The sequence below is a fragment of the Leptodactylus fuscus genome, chromosome 9, assembly GCF_031893055.1.
Source record: "Leptodactylus fuscus isolate aLepFus1 chromosome 9, aLepFus1.hap2, whole genome shotgun sequence".
Taxonomy (NCBI): domain Eukaryota; kingdom Metazoa; phylum Chordata; class Amphibia; order Anura; family Leptodactylidae; genus Leptodactylus; species Leptodactylus fuscus.
Window position 1 is genome coordinate 74,637,998 of NC_134273.1, and position 20,411 is coordinate 74,658,408.

The 20,411-nt window shown below is 43.5% G+C and overlaps 1 protein-coding gene across 1 annotated transcript in view; it reads right to left on the minus strand.

Moving 5' to 3' along the window:
• Nucleotides 1-20,140, minus strand: part of CFAP20DC (CFAP20 domain containing) — a 197,980-nt gene extending 177,840 nt beyond the window's left edge. Inside the window, exons 1-4 of the mRNA XM_075286776.1 lie at nt 20,073-20,140; nt 12,580-12,669; nt 10,607-10,700; nt 655-727 (exon numbers count right to left, since the gene is read on the minus strand). Coding sequence (XP_075142877.1) covers nt 655-727; nt 10,607-10,700; nt 12,580-12,669; nt 20,073-20,093 — 278 coding nt within the window. The 5' untranslated portion in view covers nt 20,094-20,140. The remainder of the gene's footprint in view (nt 1-654; nt 728-10,606; nt 10,701-12,579; nt 12,670-20,072) is intronic.
• Nucleotides 20,141-20,411: the final 271 nt, after the last annotated feature.

A 20,411-nucleotide genomic window follows, 5' to 3' on the forward strand; every position in this document is an offset into this window, starting at 1 on the left:
ACTCAGATGGCTGATGACACGCGCCTTCTGCCATTGGTTATTTAACGTTGATGTCAAAAGCAGGCGGCGGTCACATTAATATGACTGGACTGTGTATATGGTTATTGCTTTCTTATGTTGGAGTAGAAGCTTCTCATATGACTCTACGGTCACACAACGGTACAGCATCCGATGACATGTATGGGCTGCTCCTGCTTCCACGGCTTCAACCACTTTTCTCAGTGACATGTATAGGACTCACTGCCACATACACAGACCCGTGGTAATACACAGGCGTGTGTATGCTGCCATAGAGATGAACAGGTCAGTATGCTAACTGCACAGTTACAAAGCACACGGTCGTTTGCATAGAGTCTTAGACTTTTTCCATGCATCACTTGAAATCCTTGGTAAATAGTCTAATCCTTTCTGATAGGAAACACTGCACATTCGCAAAATAAGCTGTTTTGTTTATTTCCACAGATGAACTGTCCGTGTCGTCTCTTAGGAAATCTCGGAATATACTAGTACGTTGGAAATAATTAAATTAGCTTAATTACCGTTGACTTCATAAGTCGCAATTTCTAATGTGAGACGTGCCAGATGCAATTAATAGCGAATGGTACTAATTCAATTGATCAAGTGTCAAATAATGCAGACGCTTCGGGTACTTACAGGAGTTCAGCAGAGAAATCTTGTCCTAGCGGGATGTAAAGCTGGAAGACCAAGAACCTCTGGATCAGTCCAACTAGAGAAGCCAAGACAAAGAGGAAAGACTCAACCAACTCTAATAGTTCATAAATTGAATACTAGTTATATATACAGTATACGTATGTATATATTTCCTAAACCTATTCCTGAAGACAGAAACATGAAGACATCATAAAACCAAACCATTCAAAAATCTCCACATAGACAAACAAATGTGTCCGCTCTTATTGCATCTCTTGGGGGATATGTCTAAATATATGTGTCCCGAGATAACCAGCTTTTCGAGACAAGCTCATTTTGTGATATTGTATCACATTAGATGCGTCTACGTTTGGCCACTTAGTAGTTGGGTTGTGGTTTGCAGGTTCCATATGGTGCCATATACTCTGCACCGATCAGCTTTAATGGCTAGCTTTTGGGGCTAGATGATATATACTTTATACTAGTTTATAGGTGGTTTATACACTGTCTATCAATAAGTGTTTGGACACCCATGTAAATGAAGATATCTGCAGTCGTGATGTACGTCATACCTTCCGCTATTAAATAGGAAACAGCATTGGCATTAGTCGCGTGCAAGATGCCACGAAGTGCAGAGTTGTCCGATTTCAAGAAAGGGGTAATTGTGGGGTACCACGGAAATGGTCGATCCTTAAGGGAACTGAATTACCCAAAATCGACAGTGGCCTGTGTGATTACGAAGTGGAAGGTGAACGGTGATTGTCGGAATGTTCCTCTAGTCGGCAGATCCCCGAAACTGGGAGATAGAGCCCGACGAGTGCTGGCCAGAGAAACGGCCCCAACCGATGGCTCACATACACCAGGAGTCTCACCAGGCATCCGGGAGTATTGTGTCCATCAATCCCATCCGTCATTGGCATGACTTACACGTAAAATCAGTCCAAGTATATGGGACCTCCTGCAATGGGCCAGAATTATTACTAGGCATCTTAATAATTTTGGCACATCTGCCTTTCACCCTCACCATATTAAGATTCCTCCAGTAACTTTACATGACAGAAGCAAAGTCTTTCTAAAACACTGCCATTTTTTTTCAAAAGAGAAAGCCCGGACTTCACGATAATACGTTCTTTCAATAATCTTGTAATGAGAACAACAAAAGAAAAGCTACTGAGATTTGCATCCGGCATATAAAACATGTGGCGCATTGCAGCGGCTTTAAAATTAAGGTCAAGTGTATTTGGAGGAGCGGGACAACTGCGAACTGCATGGTAAATATCGTGCTGTCATTACATTGTACGCCCATTCTTAGCTAATGGATTTTAAAGGATTTCTACCATTAAAACCTTTTTTTTGTGGATAAGACATCGGAATAGCCTTTAGAGAGGCTATGCATCTCTTACCTTTAGACCTCCGCTGCGCCGGTCCTTAGAAATACCGTTTTTTACCGGTATGCAAATGAGTTCTCTCGCAGCGATGGGGGCGGGCCCCAGTGCCCAAACAGCGTTGGGGCATTCTCACCGCTGCCAGAGAATTGTCTTCAGCGCTGCCGCCTCCTTCGTCCGCCGCGTCATCTTCAATGTCTTCTTCCAGCGCAGGCTCGTAACTTCTAGGCGTCGGGCCTTGAGCAGAGCAGACTGCACAGGTGCACAGGCCACGGGAAAATAGCCGCTAACAATACTGGGCAAGCGGCCATTTTCCCGTGGCCTGTGCACCTTCGCAATCTGCTCTGCTCAAGACCCGACGCCTAGCAGTCCATGTCCTTTTGAAGACCATGATGACCTATCAATTTCAGATTGGTGGAGTCCCCACTAATCAGCTGATTTAGGCTAGGTTTATATGACATCAATTCCGCCTTGAAATCAGTTCCAAATTCAGTCCAGAATCTGAAACCAATGGGAGGCAATTTTCATGTGGACTCCGCGACTGCTTTAGCTGATGGCTCTGCAGCACTAAGACCCAACCTAACACATTTATGGCATATGCCTTGCTCAGAACTAGAGCAAAACATCAGATTTTTTTTCTTGAAACAGCGCCACTCTTGTCTATGGATGTTTGTGTTATTGCAGCTCATCTTCATTCATGTGAATATGGCTTATCTGCATAAATGTAGTCCATGGACAAGTGTGGCGCCGTTTCTGGCAATTAGTCTGTCATCGTAACACCCCTTTAAAGGGAACCTAGCACCAGCCTTGGGGCCCCTAAACCAGCCGGATGTCTTTATGCTGCTGGGTATTAAGGCCCCATATCTCGGTCTCTCTATTCGGGTACAAGGTGTACGTTTCGTTGACACAATGTACATGCACCAGTCGCTGTTGGAGATGAGTCTGGGACTCTTTTCCAGTAGATCATCAAACATGTGACAGATAGGGATGAACCTACCAAGTATGGGGCCCTGGGAGCATAAGGACAAGCTGCCGATTTAGGGGCCCGAATCCTGATGACAGGTGTCCTTCAAATACTGGCACGGTCAAAACAAAAAACACACGTAAAAATTTGTCTTGATGTGTTTCTCAATGACTTCCCAAGAAACAAGGGTTAACAAAACCATAATTGTATCCTCCCAATACTATGCAGTGAGCGATAGGTAGTCAAGGGGTTAAAAGAAGATCCTTACTTTATTGCAAAGAAAAGATGGATCTTGGTGGGGCGAGAGTGAAGAAAGTCTGCGTCACCCTCGAATTGATTCCCGCTTCATCGTCATTGCACTCGTATCTCGGTGTATCACAAGTCATAAGATATATCAAGAGCCAATTGGGATTATTATTACTCCACTTAGAAATCTATAGACACAGAGGAAAATATATTGTAGAGGCTCTCAGTCGTAAAAGCCTGTCGCCAGGCAAGAACCGCAATGTACAATGAATTCCTTTCAGGGACGCCGTAATATTACTATATGTCACATTGTGTATGAAAAGTAATGCATAGCTATGAACTCTCCATGGTCCTATAGATGAATGAATATCAATGAGAAATGCAAAGTGCTCTTCAGAAGGGAGATAGAAAAGGAAAATAATGCATTCATTGCTGTGCATATGTTTTAAGCAGGTGCAGAATAAACGCTGCAAAGTAAGAAGACCGGCAGAAATCAAAGGGTTAATAGTTTACGTTTGTGAACGGAGATCAAAGCAAGGATCTTCTTTGGATGTAGGCTTACTCCAATCCTGCCCAGGGAACATCTTTCTCCGAGCCCAGCGTGAAAGCCAGAGATAAAACTATGGGGGAGATTTATGAAGACTGGCATTTCGAATGCCAGTCTTCATAACCTTTGAGCCGGCGCAGGGTGATAGGCCCCATTATAGGCCCCCCCACTACCAGACTGTCTCGGAGGGAAATCGATACCAGTTCATTTCTCCATTGCTCTGTTGTACAGTCCTGTTCCCGTTTTCTCCGTTTTGGACCTAGGCCAGACAGGAAGTGAATAGGCTCATGTGACCACTGCGGCCAATCACTGGCCTCGGAGGGTATCAGGGTGACGTCACTGCTCCCTCTTCAACAAATGCAGTGGCCACGCATAGATCATATAAGCCACTTTTGGTCTAGCCAGTCCTGGCACTGGCGTGAATAGGGACTAGATCTGTATAACAGTACTGGGAATAGGTGAGTATGACTTTATTCATTTAACACTAGAGTTGAGCGACCGGGAAAGATCGGATCCCGATCGGCGATCGAGCAAATCTCACAATCCGATCGACTGGAAGATAATTGGAAATCGAATTTTGAAATCTCAAGATTGGCTCAACCCTACTGTATATATAATATACAATTAGGGATGAGCGATCAGGATCAGGTAAGATCGGATCCCGATCAGCGATCGAGCAAATCTCACGATCGCGATCTACTGGAAGATGATCGGAAATCGGATTTTGAAATCTCAAGATTGGCTCAACCCTACTGTATATATAATATACAATTAGGAATGAGCGATCAGGATCGGGAAAGATCGGATCCCGATCAGCGATCGAGCAAATTTCAGGATCGTGATCGGTTGGAAAATGATCGGAAATCGGATTTTGAAATCTCAAGATTGGCTCAACCCTATTTAACACCCACCCTTGGTTTTGAATTTTTTCTAGAAGGCCCTATAAGCAAATATATATATATATATATATATATATATATATATATATATATATATATTTTTTTTTTTATTTTTTTTTACTAAGTAACCCAATTTTTATTTTAGCAGCACTTGAGCAATATACAAATTGCAAAGGTGTAAATACCCATTGAGTACTTTCCACTGTCCTCAAACTCGGAGCGCCTTAACTTTTCCTCCACATAGCAAATGTCCTCATCCGTGCCCGTACACTATCTACTCTAAAACATTTTACACACTTGAATCGAAGCATCTCGACACAGAGATGACTTTTTCGACTGAATTTATTTCAATGAAGACATCCTGCCCGGCTCATCAAAAACACCTGAAAGGAGCATCAAAAGTGCATTTCTGCTTTTCATCTGCTTTTACCGCATTCAGTGGGGCTCCGATGACACGACATACTGCTGAATGCTAGCGAAATGGATACAAAGGACACAGAAGCGCTTCATGTCCCTTTCACACACTTATGGTTTAATGAACAGGACTCCATTCATTGAATTGAATGGTCAACCACATGGCACCTGGGCATAGAGAATATAAAAAAAAGCAGACCATACGAGGGCATTGACTTCAAACTAATACAGTGGGTGGCGATGTCCTAGTGTAACGCACAATAACAGAGAGTCTTATAGGTGTCTGGGGATTATAGTGATGCGCACTACTACGTCTATGATCCTTCCATGATGTCTTGTAGATGGCGGGCTGCTTAAAGGAATGGGTCATTTCAGGATAGTGTATACAAAGTATAGATAGAAAACCAGGTAAGCCAGTCACAAATAAGCAAACAATTTATGATATTTCATGGTATATGTGGTAGTTAGAGAGCCGCTAAAGAGTTAATAAGAGTCTAGGGTGGAGTCCGAAACATATGCAGTATCTACGGTAGTTTTACAAGTTCAATAGGGCTGAATTAACATCTTCTTCATTGGTGCTACTCAAGTGACATAGTCCTTATTTCTCTCCCAAATTTGTTGTACTCAGTTGGGAGATTCTATTCATTTCTCTCCCTCTGGCCTCAATTTATTAAGAATTATACCTCGTAAATATTCTGCCATATCTTGCAAGGTCGAACGTGCCAAAATTAAAATTTACGCCCATTAGGTACTGGGATGTATTTCAGTTTTGATTGAGTTCTAGTAAATCTGCCTTGATCTTCACCCTGTTCCTACCACTTTTCCGACTTAATTGCTGCTTTTCTAAAAAGTGGCAAGCGAGTCAGAAAATGGAGGATTTGATGCAAGGTAGTCTTGGGCAAACCTGATATAGACCACAATGTTTAGTTTCAGTGGTGGCTGCTGTAATGCCCCAATAAAGCTGAGCAGGCCTATTTAACACCCCACCCTCCTGACACAAGCGCTGACTAATTTAGGTGCTTTTCCTAGTTTGGCTCTCCATTTTATCTGTGTACCTCTTTGCTTTGACTTTTGGCTCGCTTTCTGGATACTCTATTTACCTCCTAACTCTGCTTTAATGCATCTGATTGGATTTGTTTCCCATATTTTGCTTTGGTCTACTGACTCTATTACATCCTCTTCTGGTTTTGACCCGTGCTTGTACCACTTCTCTGGTCTCCACACAACTCTGTAAGTTTTAGTGGAGACCAGAGAAGTGGTACAAGCACGGGTCAAAACCAGAAGAGGATGTAATAGACAGAGTCAGTAGACGAAAGCAAAATATGGGAAACAAATCCAGGGTCACAAATCCAAACCAATAAGTTTTAGTCTATTTAATTTTGGTACACCTATCTGTTTGGTGACTATTCCGATTAGACTCAGTGCAAGTCCAACTCACCTTGTGGTGAGCCCTGGAGAAGGCATCTTGGGCTTGGTCTTGGCTCGCAGTTATCAGTCAACCTCCTGCTACTGCTTGTATTGTGGCCCTACATCTACGTTCATAACACTACAGATGATTAAATTTAAGGTTACATTTACTTTTTCTCCGTGTGAATGTTCTATCACTGTAATTAATACAAATAACAAGTACAACAGTTTTGTGTTATTAGTTTAGCTTATATTTGCACATAATTGTGACATAGGCTACATCTCGATCTGTGTTGGAGGTTCCATTTTGGGCCTTTGTCCCATGCATGCCTATATGACGACTACCATAACAGATACACAACAGACCTCATTATACCCAATAAGGTCCATTGGGATCCATTTGGGTCCGTCATATGATTGACGTATTGGGACATTCGGGGTTGAGCGGGGCTGGTGGGAGAATTGGGTGGCCCCAATTTAGACTCCACCAATTAGATTACAACTAATTTACAACCCCTGGGTCTTCTTACATCACCTGCTCTGTCCTAGACTTTGAACATCTACCGCGAGTAGCAAACCTTTGCAGTATATACGGTAACTAAACATTAGCCGCCTTCATTTTTTGATAGCATTTACTCCATTAAATATTAGTATTCATAAACTGTGTTCCAGTTTTTAGTTGTAATATTGCATGATGAATGGCAATGTGAAAATCTGGAATGGGAACACTTTATATTAATGCTAGCAATAAACAAATTAAAGGCTCATTTATTGTAGGGATATATTAATTTACTATACAAAGTTCTGCTAATAGAAATAATTGAAAATATGCTAGTAACTTCAGAATAATTCATCTCCCTACCATTAGCACTAGACTGCATTTTAATACGTCTATTTTTTTAAAATTATTTTCTGCCTATAAACTATCTTCTGTCTTCCGGATACTTCTGCACGATTATCTGATATTCCTATTTATTTCTTAGCGGGCAGGCTATGCTGTTAGCGGATGTGATGTGACATCTTTGGACAAGCCAGATACCAGACCTCTTGTAATGGAGAACGGATGGCCATGTCAATCAATGATGTCACTTCCTGTATATTTCTGACAATTATAGGGCAGATTTACTAATCATGTAGTTAATTAAGCCATGCCCCCTTTCCTGCTAGGTCACACCTCATTTCCGCAAAGCCACATCCCCTTGTTACATAATGCACAGAGGATTATTTTTTAGGAACTTCATAATTGTCCCTAGAACTTGACACACCAAAATTGTATCGCAATATCTAGACACAAGTACTTTACTATGTCTGCTCTACTGTCTTATCCAATGAATTTAAGGAGGACCTATCACCAGGTCCGAAAAGTCCAGTCACATACAAGATCTGATAGGTGCTATCACCCGGAGCATTTGGTGTTAAGATTATCCAAATCTGTTCAGCTATTCCACAGATATAAGCCCTTATGTTGTTGAAGTAAATTAGGGTCTACTAGTTAAGGGGGCAATAACACTACATGATGTACAGCACACAGATACTCCACCCTCAGAGAAACCACAGTGTCACCGCTCCATTGACTACCTTAATTTGTAGAAACCCTAAAAGGGCTTATATCTTTGGAATGGCTGAACAGATTTGGATAAACAAATCACCAACATGTTCAAGGTGAAACCAGGCTTTTTAGACCTAGGGACAGGTCTTCTTTAAAGGGGAAGCACCAACAAAATGCTTTACTATACTATACATGCAAGAAGAGCACATTGGTGTAGTCTGTGATCTGGGACCACAATTCATTTCAAGAACTTATACACATTTGACACTGCTAAGTTCCATTACATTTCCACTAAAGGATGCAATACCTGCAGCAGCCCCCATCTTCCATGTACTATGTATAGTACTGGTGTCTTCCCATGTGCTAGCGGGGTCCCTCTATATCTCCTATAGCTAATCTACAGAGTGAATTCAGATCACCAAATACATCAATATTCAGAGTAGAATACACACAAAGATTGATTACTTTTTAAGCCAAGAAGGTTTATAATGTTATAACTGCTGGTTTGATTCTATACAAGGAGTTCGTGAAATAGTTCCAATTGGCAGCGCCAGAAGGGAACAAAATATTATTAGAATATCTCAGTAGTGCAACCTCAAGCTACGGGCTCGTAACTTCATCTAGCATTGAAGGATGGTCTCCTATGAAGTAAAGTGCCTCTTCTCTTGAATGGGAACCAACCAAGTTAGTAATGTTTCTACAACATCTAAGTTCTATGGATATAACATCTTCTCGTCTTGTCTTAAAACTTACACTTAAAGAGGTTGTCCAGTATTTGTAGAAACCCATGGGGTCGATGGGTTGGGAATAAAAATGCCGAGTGTGCATCCAAGGTTATGGGAGCTAGAAATTTTTGGGATAGGCTACTGATCATGGACTTAAGATGCCCATACATTAGAGTTGAGGCTGCCATCGCTTATCTGAAATGAACTGTGGTTTGTTGGTTGTACAACCAACTGTCCCAAACACAAGAACAACCACGACACCTGGGATATTAACAGATGAAAGTCATTCAATGCTGACTGAAGTACCGAAAAAGTAAATGGCTTTGTGGCTAGCCATACACAAGAATGGCAGAAAAAATTCAACATGACAGACTTTGGTTCTGATCAACTTTAGTTGATGGTTGACTTTATAGGACAGACTGTCGTAGGTTTAGGTATGATCAACCAACAGTAGACTGTCTAAAGCAGGGGTCCTCAAACTTTTTAAACAGTGGGCCAGAGGCAGAGCAGGTCGCACAGACATCGGGAGCGGTGCCCTCCAATAGGTAAAGTGAAGTGCACTCCATGGCCTGGCCCGAGCTCCCCAGGAGATTCATTATAAATGCACGCCTGCCGGCGTTGTCGGCGGGGCCAGACAGAAGTGCTTGGCGGGCCGCATGTGGCCCGCGGACCGCAGTTTGAGGACCCCTGATCTAAAGGCTGAGATCCCACACGTTGGAATTGCAGCTTTTTTTGTTGCATATTTTTCTGCTAGAGATGAGCGAACAATAAAATGTCTGAGGTTCGATATTTGTTTCGAGTAGCCCCTCAATATTCGACTATTCGAATCAAATATCAAACCCTATTATAGTCTATGGGGGGAAAATGCTCGTTTCAGGGGTAGGCAACGTTTGATCAAATTATACTTACCAAGTCCACGAGTGAGGGTCGGGCTGGATCCTCCGAGCAGTCTTCTCCGTGCAGCGTCCCCGCGGTGTCTTCCGGCTCTTCATTCACTCTGCCAGGCATTGGGCCTGGGCAGAGTCGACTGCGCATGCCTGAAGTACAAGCGGACATGCGCAGTCGACTCTGCCCAGGCCCGATGCCTGGCAGAGTGAATGAAGAGCCGGAAGACGCCGCGGGGAAGCTGCACGGAGAAGACTTCTAAAGGTAGGAGAAGAACCAGCATTGATTGGCCGACTGTATAGCATTCGGCCAATCAATGCTGGTTCTGCATCGAACTTTTACATTCGAACAGCGAGTGGTACTCGATCGAGTACGAGTATTTTGAATACTGTAGTATTCGATCGAATACCTACTCGATCGAGTACTACTCGCTCATCTCTATTTGCTGCATTTTTTTTAAGCCAAAGCCAGGAGTGGATTGAGCCCAAGGGATAGATTCTAAATATTTCCCATTCATTATGAAGCCAATCCTGGCTTTGGCTCAAAAAAGTAGCAGAATCTGCAACAAAAAAGTTGCATCTGCACAATGTGGGCCAAAACCTGCCACTTCAGCAGTCTAAAATCTAAATTGTATGACCAAGTTTAGTCCAATTGCCATATCTGGAGTTGGCACCAGCCTCGTGGGATTGTGTCTTTGTACAACCCTATCTATTGTGTCACTATGTTACTAAGACAAAATGTTCAAGATATCTGGCAATGTCCCGAAAAACGTAAAACTCTGCACCTGCCAATTTGCATCATTACCTAAAATGATGTATTTTATGACACTCTTAATAAACCTCAACCAGTATTATCCTAATCTATTTGTTCTCATGGCAGAAGACGGGTTACGTTAGGACAAGCCTTAAACTTCCAGTAACACCCGAACACTTACGCATTTGCTTGTTCTCCTTTGGCAGCTGCATCTTGATAGTCTGGCTGCTTCCTTCAAGGACAAAGACGAAACTCTTCACTTCCTTATCAAAGTCCTTGAATCATATTAATAAAAATATAATAAATTAGCCATCAAATGCTATTAGAAAAATCACAGAGCAGAACTGATCAAAGAAGATTCTTTCGTTTTTTTTCAATTTGGAATAGCAGACATTACACCCCCGAGAGCGCCTGATGGCAGGTAATGTAGTGTAAGCGGCTGAATGATAGGTGAATGCTGTTCATTAAACCACGCGCCAATTGTCCTAATCAATTTTCTAAAGCATGTTATTATTTTTAGATTAAAAATAAATCACCTGCTACAACACGCACCGCCGTGTGAAACGTACGAGCGCTGGCAGGACCGTCTACCTGAAACCTGGAATAAAGATTTAAAGGGACGGGCAGACTATGTCGCTTCCATTAAAGAATAATAATCTTCTATTAAAGATTATTGTAAAGTAGGGATTATCCCGATAGCAGAATCCCTTAGGGTAAGTTCACACAGAGATTTTTGGCCAGTATCCGCCTCAAAATCCTGACCAAAAAGACGTCTCCCACTCAGGGGTGAACCATGGCTTTCTGCCGCCTGAAGCGGACTCAGAAAGACGCCCCCCCCCCCCGGAGGAGGGGGCGGGGCGGAGCGGAGGGGGCGGGGCCGAGCAGAGCGGTGTTAGCAGGCAGAGAGCAGGCAGGGAGAGGACCTGCTCTCTGCCTGAGCGTGAGGGGCGGCCGTTGGAGCAGCGCTGCTCCAGCGGCCTCCCCAATCCACCGCTCAGTGACGGTGACCCTAAGCCAGTCCAGGACAGCAAAAATGCCACCCTCCCCGTCACCCTGCCATAGCGGTTGCTTCAGGTCACCTTGTGGGAGGTGCGGCACTGCTCCCACTGAAATCAATGGGAGCCGCTCAGGTCTTTTTACCAGGAGCCGTTTCTTCCGGCTCCCGGAAAAAAAGAAGCAAAATGCTCATCCTTCAGGCCGAGTCGCCTCGCGAGTCGGCCTAAAGACACTCCTTCCTCCGGACTACGTCCATTCATTGGGCCTAATCCGGAGTGGAGTGTATGGCTGGATGTCGGTGCAGTGCACCAGCTTTCAGTCGCGGCTACCCAGTTTTTGGATGGGAACCTGAGGCGGCCTCTGCCTTAGGTTCCCATCCAAAAACCTCCATGTGAACTTACCCTCAGAGAAGTTTTTTGTCCATAAAAGCCAAAGGGACGACCCTTGTTCCTATGCCCTACTAGGGAATAACAACATTATATAGGAGGTCTTCTTTATATGCAAGAATGAATAATCTGAAAGGCCTTCTTGTAAAACTACATTTCCCCTACAGTGACCACTTTGTGGGAATTTGGACCTGCAGTGAACATGCAAATCCCATATAAAAGGGATTGTCTATGGTGAGACAAAGTATGGTTTATCTCATGATAAAAAAAAAATTAGAAAAAAAGTCTGTCTTTTTTTTTTTGTAACCAAAAATAGTGCCTCATATGCCCATAGACTGGGCCTGGTATTGCAATTGATTCCTATTCACTTAAATGCTGATGAGCTGTAATACCAGACATAGCCTATGGCCTATGAGTGGCGCTGTTTGTGGAAAAAGTAAATCAATTTATTAAGTATTATCTCTTTGATAATAAAGAGCTGGAGGAGAAACCCCCATATATTCTGGTCCAGCTCACTCATGGTAATTGTATAATTTTGCCTTTGTCTTAATAATTGTATATTACATTAGAGTTATACAGTTACAGAGTACACACAACATCTGCTCATGTAATATCAAAAGTAATATCATATTCTATTAATTAATCCCAGCAGCGAGCTTCCAATAACAGCCAGAAAGACTGTTCATCTACACAGTATAAAGTTACCATCTGGAAATATAGAGAGCGGATTGTAGAAAAATCATTGTATTAATTCTTGGAAGAATCCTCTTACTTTGCAGATTGCTGATTGACTGCCAAAGAGTCTCCATTTGGCTACCGGATCCTTTCCTTGTGCACTGAAGACTTCGACAAATGGTCCCCCCTACAAGACATCAAATGAGAAAATAACAGGTCAGTAATCTGAAAACATATCTATCTATCTATCTATCTATCTATCTATCTATCTATCTATCTATCTATCTATCTATCTATCTATCTACTGTATATCTATCATACAATGGCATGGCAAATACCAGCTCTCTAATATAGCTACAGAGTGACTGATGTAATTGTGTCTGTTTTTCTGCTCTTCTGGTCCCCCGAAGGATGTTCTTCTAGTCCTCTAATGGATGTTCTTCTAGTCCTCTAATGGATGTTCTTCAGGTCCTCTAATGGATGTTCTTCTAGTCCTCTAATGGATGTTCTTCTGGTCCTCTAATGGATGTTCTTCAGGTCCTCTAATGGATGTTCTTCAGGTCCTCTAATAGATGTTCTTCTGGTCCTCTAATGGATGTTCTTCAGGTCCTCTAATAGATGTTCTTCTGGTCCTCTAATGGATGTTCTTCTGGTCCTCCAATGGATGTTCTTCTGGTCCTCTAATGGATGTTCTTCTGGTCCTCTAATGGATGTTCTTCTGGTCCTCTAATGGATGTTCTTCTGGTCCTCTAATGGATGTTCTTCTGGTCCTCTAATGGATGTTCTTCTGGTCCTCTAATGGATGTTCTTCTGGTCCTCTAAAGGATGCTCTTCTAGTCCTCTAATGGATGTTCTTCTGGTCCTCTAAAGGATGTTCTTCTAGTCCTCTAATGGATGTTCTTCAGGTCCTCTAAAGGATGTTCTTCTAGTCCTCTAATGGATGTTCTTCTGGTCCTCTAATGGATGTTCTTCTGGTCCTCTAATGGATGCTCTTCTAGTCCTCTAATGGATGTTCTTCTGGTCCTCTAATGGATGTTCTGCTGGTCCTCCAATGGACCAGAAGAGCAGAAAGAAGGTGTGAACCCTAGTGTAACAGATCATCCTACGTACATATGAGCACAAACTGCCCAGGTTCACATGACTGTAATACTATTTTATGTAGGAGTCAAAAACCTAGTACCCCATCCTTGGAATTGCCCCTCAATCCCATTAATGTACGCTGGTCTTACACAACCGTATTGAATGTACAGTCCGCAAATTGCTGATCAGCAACACTAGTTGCTCTGAAGAGTCCGTGTCCTGCCGCACTCGCCCATAGAGTTCTATGGGCGAGTCCGTGCAGTGTTGCAATTCACGGCCATGTCCTATCAATTGCGGACCACGGTTGCGGTCCGGCCACACCACGGATAAAATATCCGGTGGTGTAAGAGGCCACATTAAATATAATGTGTCCGCAAATGGTCCGCGATTGAAAACCCTCAAAAAAATTGGAGGGCAATTGAAAAGGTGGAAAGTAGGAGGAAATAAGAATGATTACTAAGGGGGCCTTCCCTTTAAGAATACATTATGTCATAAATTTAGCCAACGCTGCTTTTCAGAACAAGGGCTTAGACAGATTGGATTCCTTTGTACTAGCGAGATTTTCCCGAATGCCAAAAGCTCAGCTAGTGTCCCGCCATAAAAGCAACCTCTTCTTTTAAGTTGTCTCATAGCATGAACACTCTACGCTATATCTGTCACTACTGTAAAGTGCTCTTTTGTATCGGTCTCTATCATTCATACATTTTACTTTTCTGCACAAACGAAGGCGACAACATAATTGTATATGATGGCAAATAAAAACGAATAAAACCGTCTCCATTATCACAGCGGGGGCTACTAATCCATACGACAGCGTCTTCCAAAAGATCACACGCTTCAGTAAAACCTGTGCTGTGAAGGGGGGATGTTGTCACAATTAGTGTTGCCATAAAAAGGAAATTGGGAATATTACACAGGAACCTCCTGGCGGCCATTGCGGGAGGAATTGCAGACTACCTGGCAGACCTTAGGAGTATTGTTGGCAGTGGACAGAGTCAGGTGCAAAGCTTCGTGACTAACCAGTGTCTGAACTGCCCGATATACTTACATTGTAATCCTAAAAGTTTAGTTGTTTTGTAGATAACAGGTACTTATAACAGAGCTGTATTACTACATGGGCATTGGAAGAAGGGCTCCCACCATGGACAATCTACATGGGCAACATAAGAAGGGCTCCCACCATAGACAATCTACATGGGCATTGGAAGAAGGGCTCCCACCATAGACAATCTGCATGGGCATCGGAAGAAGGGCTCCCACCATAGACAATCTGCATGGGCATCGGAAGAAGGGCTCCCACCATAGACAATCTACATGGGCATTGGAAGAAGGGCTCCCACCATAGACAATCTAAATGGGCAACGTAAGAAGGGCTCCCAACAGGGACAATCTGCATGGGCATCGGAAGAAGGGCTCCCACCATGGACAATCTACATGGGCATCGGAAGAAGGGCTCCCACCATAGACAATCTACATGGGCATTGGAAGAAGGGCTCCCACCATAGACAATCTACATGGGCAACGTAAGAAGGGCTCCCAACAGGGACAATCTACATGGGCAACATAAGAAGGGCTCCCACCATAGACAATCTGCATGGGCATCGGAAGAAGGGCTCCCACCATAGACAATCTACATGGGCATTGGAAGAAGGGCTCCCACCATAGACAATCTACATGGGCAACGTAAGAAGGGCTCCCAACAGGGACAATCTGCATGGGCATCGGAAGAAGGGCTCCCACCATGGACAATCTACATGGGCATCGGAAGAAGGGCTCCCACCATGGACAATCTACATGGGCATCGGAAGAAGGGCTCCCACCATGGACAATCTACATGGGCATCGGAAGAAGGGCTCCCACCATGGACAATCTACATGGGCATCGGAAGAAGGGCTCACACCATGGACAATCTACATGGGCAACGTAAGAAGGGCTCCCACCATAGACAATCTACATGGGCAACGTAAGAAGGGCTCCTACCATGGACAATCTACATGGGCATCGGAAGAAGGGCTCCCATCATGCACAATCTACATGGGCATCAGAAGAAGGGCTCCCACCATGGATAATCTTACACCTATGGTACTCTCCTTATTATTGTGTTTTTGAGGAGAGGGAAGATGACATGTATGTTTTTTCTACACCAAGACATGACTATAGATCAGAATCAACCATAGAAATTGGCCACCCTAGACCAGGAAGATCCTTTTCTGAGACAATGCTTTGGACTGCAAGAAGGACAAATTGGTTAAACGAGATCCAAATCCAATTTTTTTTATTAGGCAGCACAGGGATAAAGTAACAATAAAGTAACTCTTCAGTGACAGGCTGCTTCAACTGGCCGATGACCATAATGTCCAGCATTGAAGATATGACCGGCGTTGCCCTTCTATGCATGCACCACCTAATAGAAAATTCTGTTCTTTTTTTGTGGGTACTTTTGAAGACTGAATAGTTGAGCTCCCTTCGCTCTATTGGTATCTCTGCAACAATTCCCAAGTGAGAAAGAGGACCACATACCGGTATCCAACAGCAAACAACCCTGAATCGTATTGGCCCCAGTGCAAAATCGGTAATAGGGCACCCTAGTTATCTTTGTTAGTCCTAAAGACTATGAATGTGGTGACTACAACCATTGACCTATTCATAGCAAGAAAGGGCACCCCTATTTTTGGGGTTATCATAGGGACACTGTAGATTATAACAACCAAAGAGATCAAAAGGAACAAAAGTGACTTGTTGCTATGTGCATGATAACACAAGAGTCTGGATGACAGGTAGGTTAGCTCAATGGGTGTCACCTAGCCACCCATGCCTGGGGGCGCAGTTTGTCCACCTCCTAACTGTCCTGGATTTGGCAGGACAGTCCCAGAATTCGGGTGCTTTCCTGCATCCTGGGAAACATGTCCTGACTATGAGTTAATCTTGGCCATGCCATGGGTGTTCAAGAAGGCTGAGGGAAAGGTGGGGTCAATTTGCCTAAATTTGCACCAAAATACACAGTCCATACACATTAATGTGACCACTTGTCAAAATCCAGAATAGCCACCTTTGGCAGAGCGGACCGCGGCGAGACGTGCAGGAAGAGAGGGGATGTGATGATGTCACTGGGATGTTGAGCCATGCCGACTCCAGTGCCGTGGCCAGCTGTGCTAAGTTATGTGGTTGAGCATCCATGGCGCGAACAACCCAATCAAGGTAGTCCCACAGATTCTTGATTGGGTTCAAGTCCAGGTAATTTGCTGGCCAAGGGAGTACGGTAAACTCATCCTGACAACGCACGTACACTGCGAGCTTTATGGCACGTCGCATTGTCCTGCTGGTAGATGCCATCATCCTGAGGAAAAACAATTCGCATGTAGGGGTGAACATGGTCCACAAGGATAGATGCATACTTGTGTTGATCCATTGTGTCTTCCACAATGATGAGCGCACCCAGATGGCTGATGACACGTGCCTTCTGCCATTGGTTATTTAACGTTGACGCCAAAAGTAGGCGGTGGTCACATTAATATGACTGGACTGTGTATCTTTAACCTGTCCTACGTCACAACAGATAGTTAACCCTATCACAGAATTTTTGTGTTTTATAGTGTTACAACCCTGGCCTTGCAATTGGACATACTAAACAGCTCCTTTAAATGAATAACTATCTAATGAAAAAAAATTTCAAAAACTGCTTGGGTACCGTATTCGGATCCCGCAGTAAATACCTATTATGTCTGTGAATAACTAATGTGTTTCTATTATATTCCACTAGCTTCAAAGAACATAAAAACACAGGAGCTTAAACAAACCCAGCGGACTGCCGTCGCCAACCGTACAAGCTTATTTTTTTTATTTTTTTTACTACGCTGGGTGACATACTGGTGCGAAAAGAAAAATTAAATATTCACCAAAAGCGACTCATACATTCCCATCACTTTTTTAGTAGAGTTAATATAATTCTGTGCCAAAGGCAGAGAGTTCTTATTTGGTGTGGGATGACAGAGTACACAGCGGCTTATTCATCCCTCCCCGGTTATTATGCCCGTGTCTGATCACGCTCTCGCTATTATAAACTTTAAAAAACAAAATATGAGTTCTGCTGTTTGTGAAGGTGCCCAAAGCAATTTCCCGTACGGGTCCAGCGACTCTCCGAATATTTTCTTAGCTTTTAAACATATACACCTGTGCCTGTCATTTTCCGCTTCAATGATCTGCTAAAAAATAAGCCTATCTGTACACAACGCCGGCTGCTCCGGAATTTTTGATTGTCTTTAGCTTCTTCTTAGTATTCGCATCTAATGTAAACTGATGGATCGGCGCAATTCAGGATGTTACGTTGTATTTAGGGTTGAGCCGATGCTGACTTTTCAGGATCGATTTTAAAATCCGATTTCCGATCATTTTTCATTCGAACCCGATCTCGATCCCAATTCCGATCCCAATGCAAGTCAATGGGATTTTTTTTATTAATCGGAGATCGGATTTTAAAAGCAATCCTATTCACTATACAGCATGGAATCTAACAATTGTTAGAATCCACGCTGTGTAGTGAATCACTAAGTAGCCGGAGGATTTTTTTTTAATCCTCTGGCTACTTAGTACCCCCTGGTGTCCACTTACCTCCAGAGATGGCTGGTCCGCTGCTCTTCGCTTCGCTGCCAGTCCAGCTGCCGTCTTCTCCGCCTCGCTGCCCCCTCCCTGCCAGGTTAGGAGAGTGTGGGCGGGTACTGGGAGAGGAGACGTCACATCTCCCAGCCCTGTACCCGCCCACACTCTCCTAACCTGGCAGGGAGGGGGCAGCGAGGCGAAGAAGACGGCAGCTGGACCGACAGCGAAGCGAAGAGCAGTGGACCAGCCATCTCTGGAGGTAAGTAGCTTTAGTCTCCCATTAGAATGAATGGAGGCATCCGGCGCGCAGGGGGTTAAGGCTGTGTGCCGGCTGCTTCCATTCATTCCTATGGAACCGCAGCGGAGCCTTCACACTGAGTATACACTATATACTCAGTGTGAAGGCATTGTGGGAAAAGATCACCGATCCCAATCCTACATAAACAGATCGTGTTCGGAATTCCGATCGCAAAATTTTCTCGATCGACGATCGAAATCCGATTTTTTCCGAACACGATCGCTCAACCCTAGTTGTATTTAATAGAGGTATGGTGGCATGTATCGATCAATAGAGAACAAACCGACTTGTCAAATTTTACCAAAATTTAAAGACACTGGCATGTGACTGCTTAGGTCCAATCAAAGGCAGCTGCAGTCCTACAGGGCTCGTGATGTCACACAGAAGGCCGGAAGAGATCCCTGAAGGAGCGCTGGATGCCTCAATGCCCAGGAGGGAAGGTGAGTTAGGACTTATACGCACCACTGTGACATTTTTAACAGATCTGATGGACACGTCAATGGACATATTGAAATTATTGCATTTCCAAAACAGAATCGCATGACGAAGACCTTAGTGTTTGTTATCTTTCTCCAGCCTCCATTTGTTACACTCTGGGGGGCTGAAGCAAAACAGGTGCATGAACCCCAACTACAGTCACCAAACAAATTTCATTAGGTTCGCCCATTTCTTGTCATAAGTCCATTGGTCTAAAGGATCCAAGATCTTGTGCTGTAAATGATAAAAAATATGGTCCCTGCAGGTGCTTAGAAATTTACAGAAGATGGATGTAAAGAGTCTTCTCTTCATAAAAGAAGTTTATATGGGAATGATTTAAAGAGGACCTTTCACCCCCTCCACCATCTCCATTTCTTTGCATCTTGCCGTAGCCTCTGATCCCGGAGCAGCTGCTTTCTTATAGGGCCAATGTGTAGCTATCCTGTGTGGAATGTTCATTACAGTTTAATGGATAGACAATACATAGATTTGCAGTTAAAGGGATTTTCCACACAAACTGGAAAACCCAGTAGGGCTGGGGTGGGCTAAAGTAAAAAAAAAAAAAAAGGAAACACTGCTCATCTATTCTTGGTCCTTCATTCTTCGGCATTGGGTACTTCCACTCCATTCCATGCTTTCACTGGTTGGACTCAAAATGAAGCGCCTCCGGTGACCTTCATGGCCAATCACTAGCCTCAACGGTCAGATAATGGATACCTGTGATGTATTAGCAGTGACATCATCAGCACCCATCATGTGACCATTGAGGCCAGTCATTGGCTGGTCCCCTGAGCTGCTTTACTATTGGCTCTGCCAGTCTGGACACAGAATGGACCTGATACTGGAATGGAAGACGAGAGATGTCCTGTAAGTCTGCACCTTTACAATTGGCATCATGGCTGCCATGTGTGAACTTACTCTTATCTGATTCTGGAAAAGTTGCATTATGAACAACATGGTGGCCATTACAGGTCTACAAACATTGGATGACCAATTGTGGTCATGTTGGTTTCTCACAACTTTTCCATTACATTTTTAATGGCAGAGAAAGACATATATATGGCTAAATATAATACAACCATAAAAAGTCACCTAGAAAGTGTTATGTAAATGATATATTTATAATGGACTGATTTTACCTGATACTCATTTTTGTACATGATGTTGCCTTGGAGAAAAAAAAATCTCTGTATTCTGTGAGCCTGATGGAGCTGCAAAACACAAGAGAAATGATATAATAATATACTGAAATATCAAATATACTCAACTTAAAATATCTTAGAAAAGTTTCACTGCAGGAAAGTTCCCAATTCTAACTTTCTGTAGATACTTGGGCACTGCCCAGCTGGCAAAAAACACCCAAAAAGCAAGCGTGATTCCCCACGACCCCCCTCTCAGGGAGGAAACACTATATAATCTCCAATGTAGCCATTTTTGATGCTATGCACACTGTAACATCCTTTGGTTGCCTGTTCTCT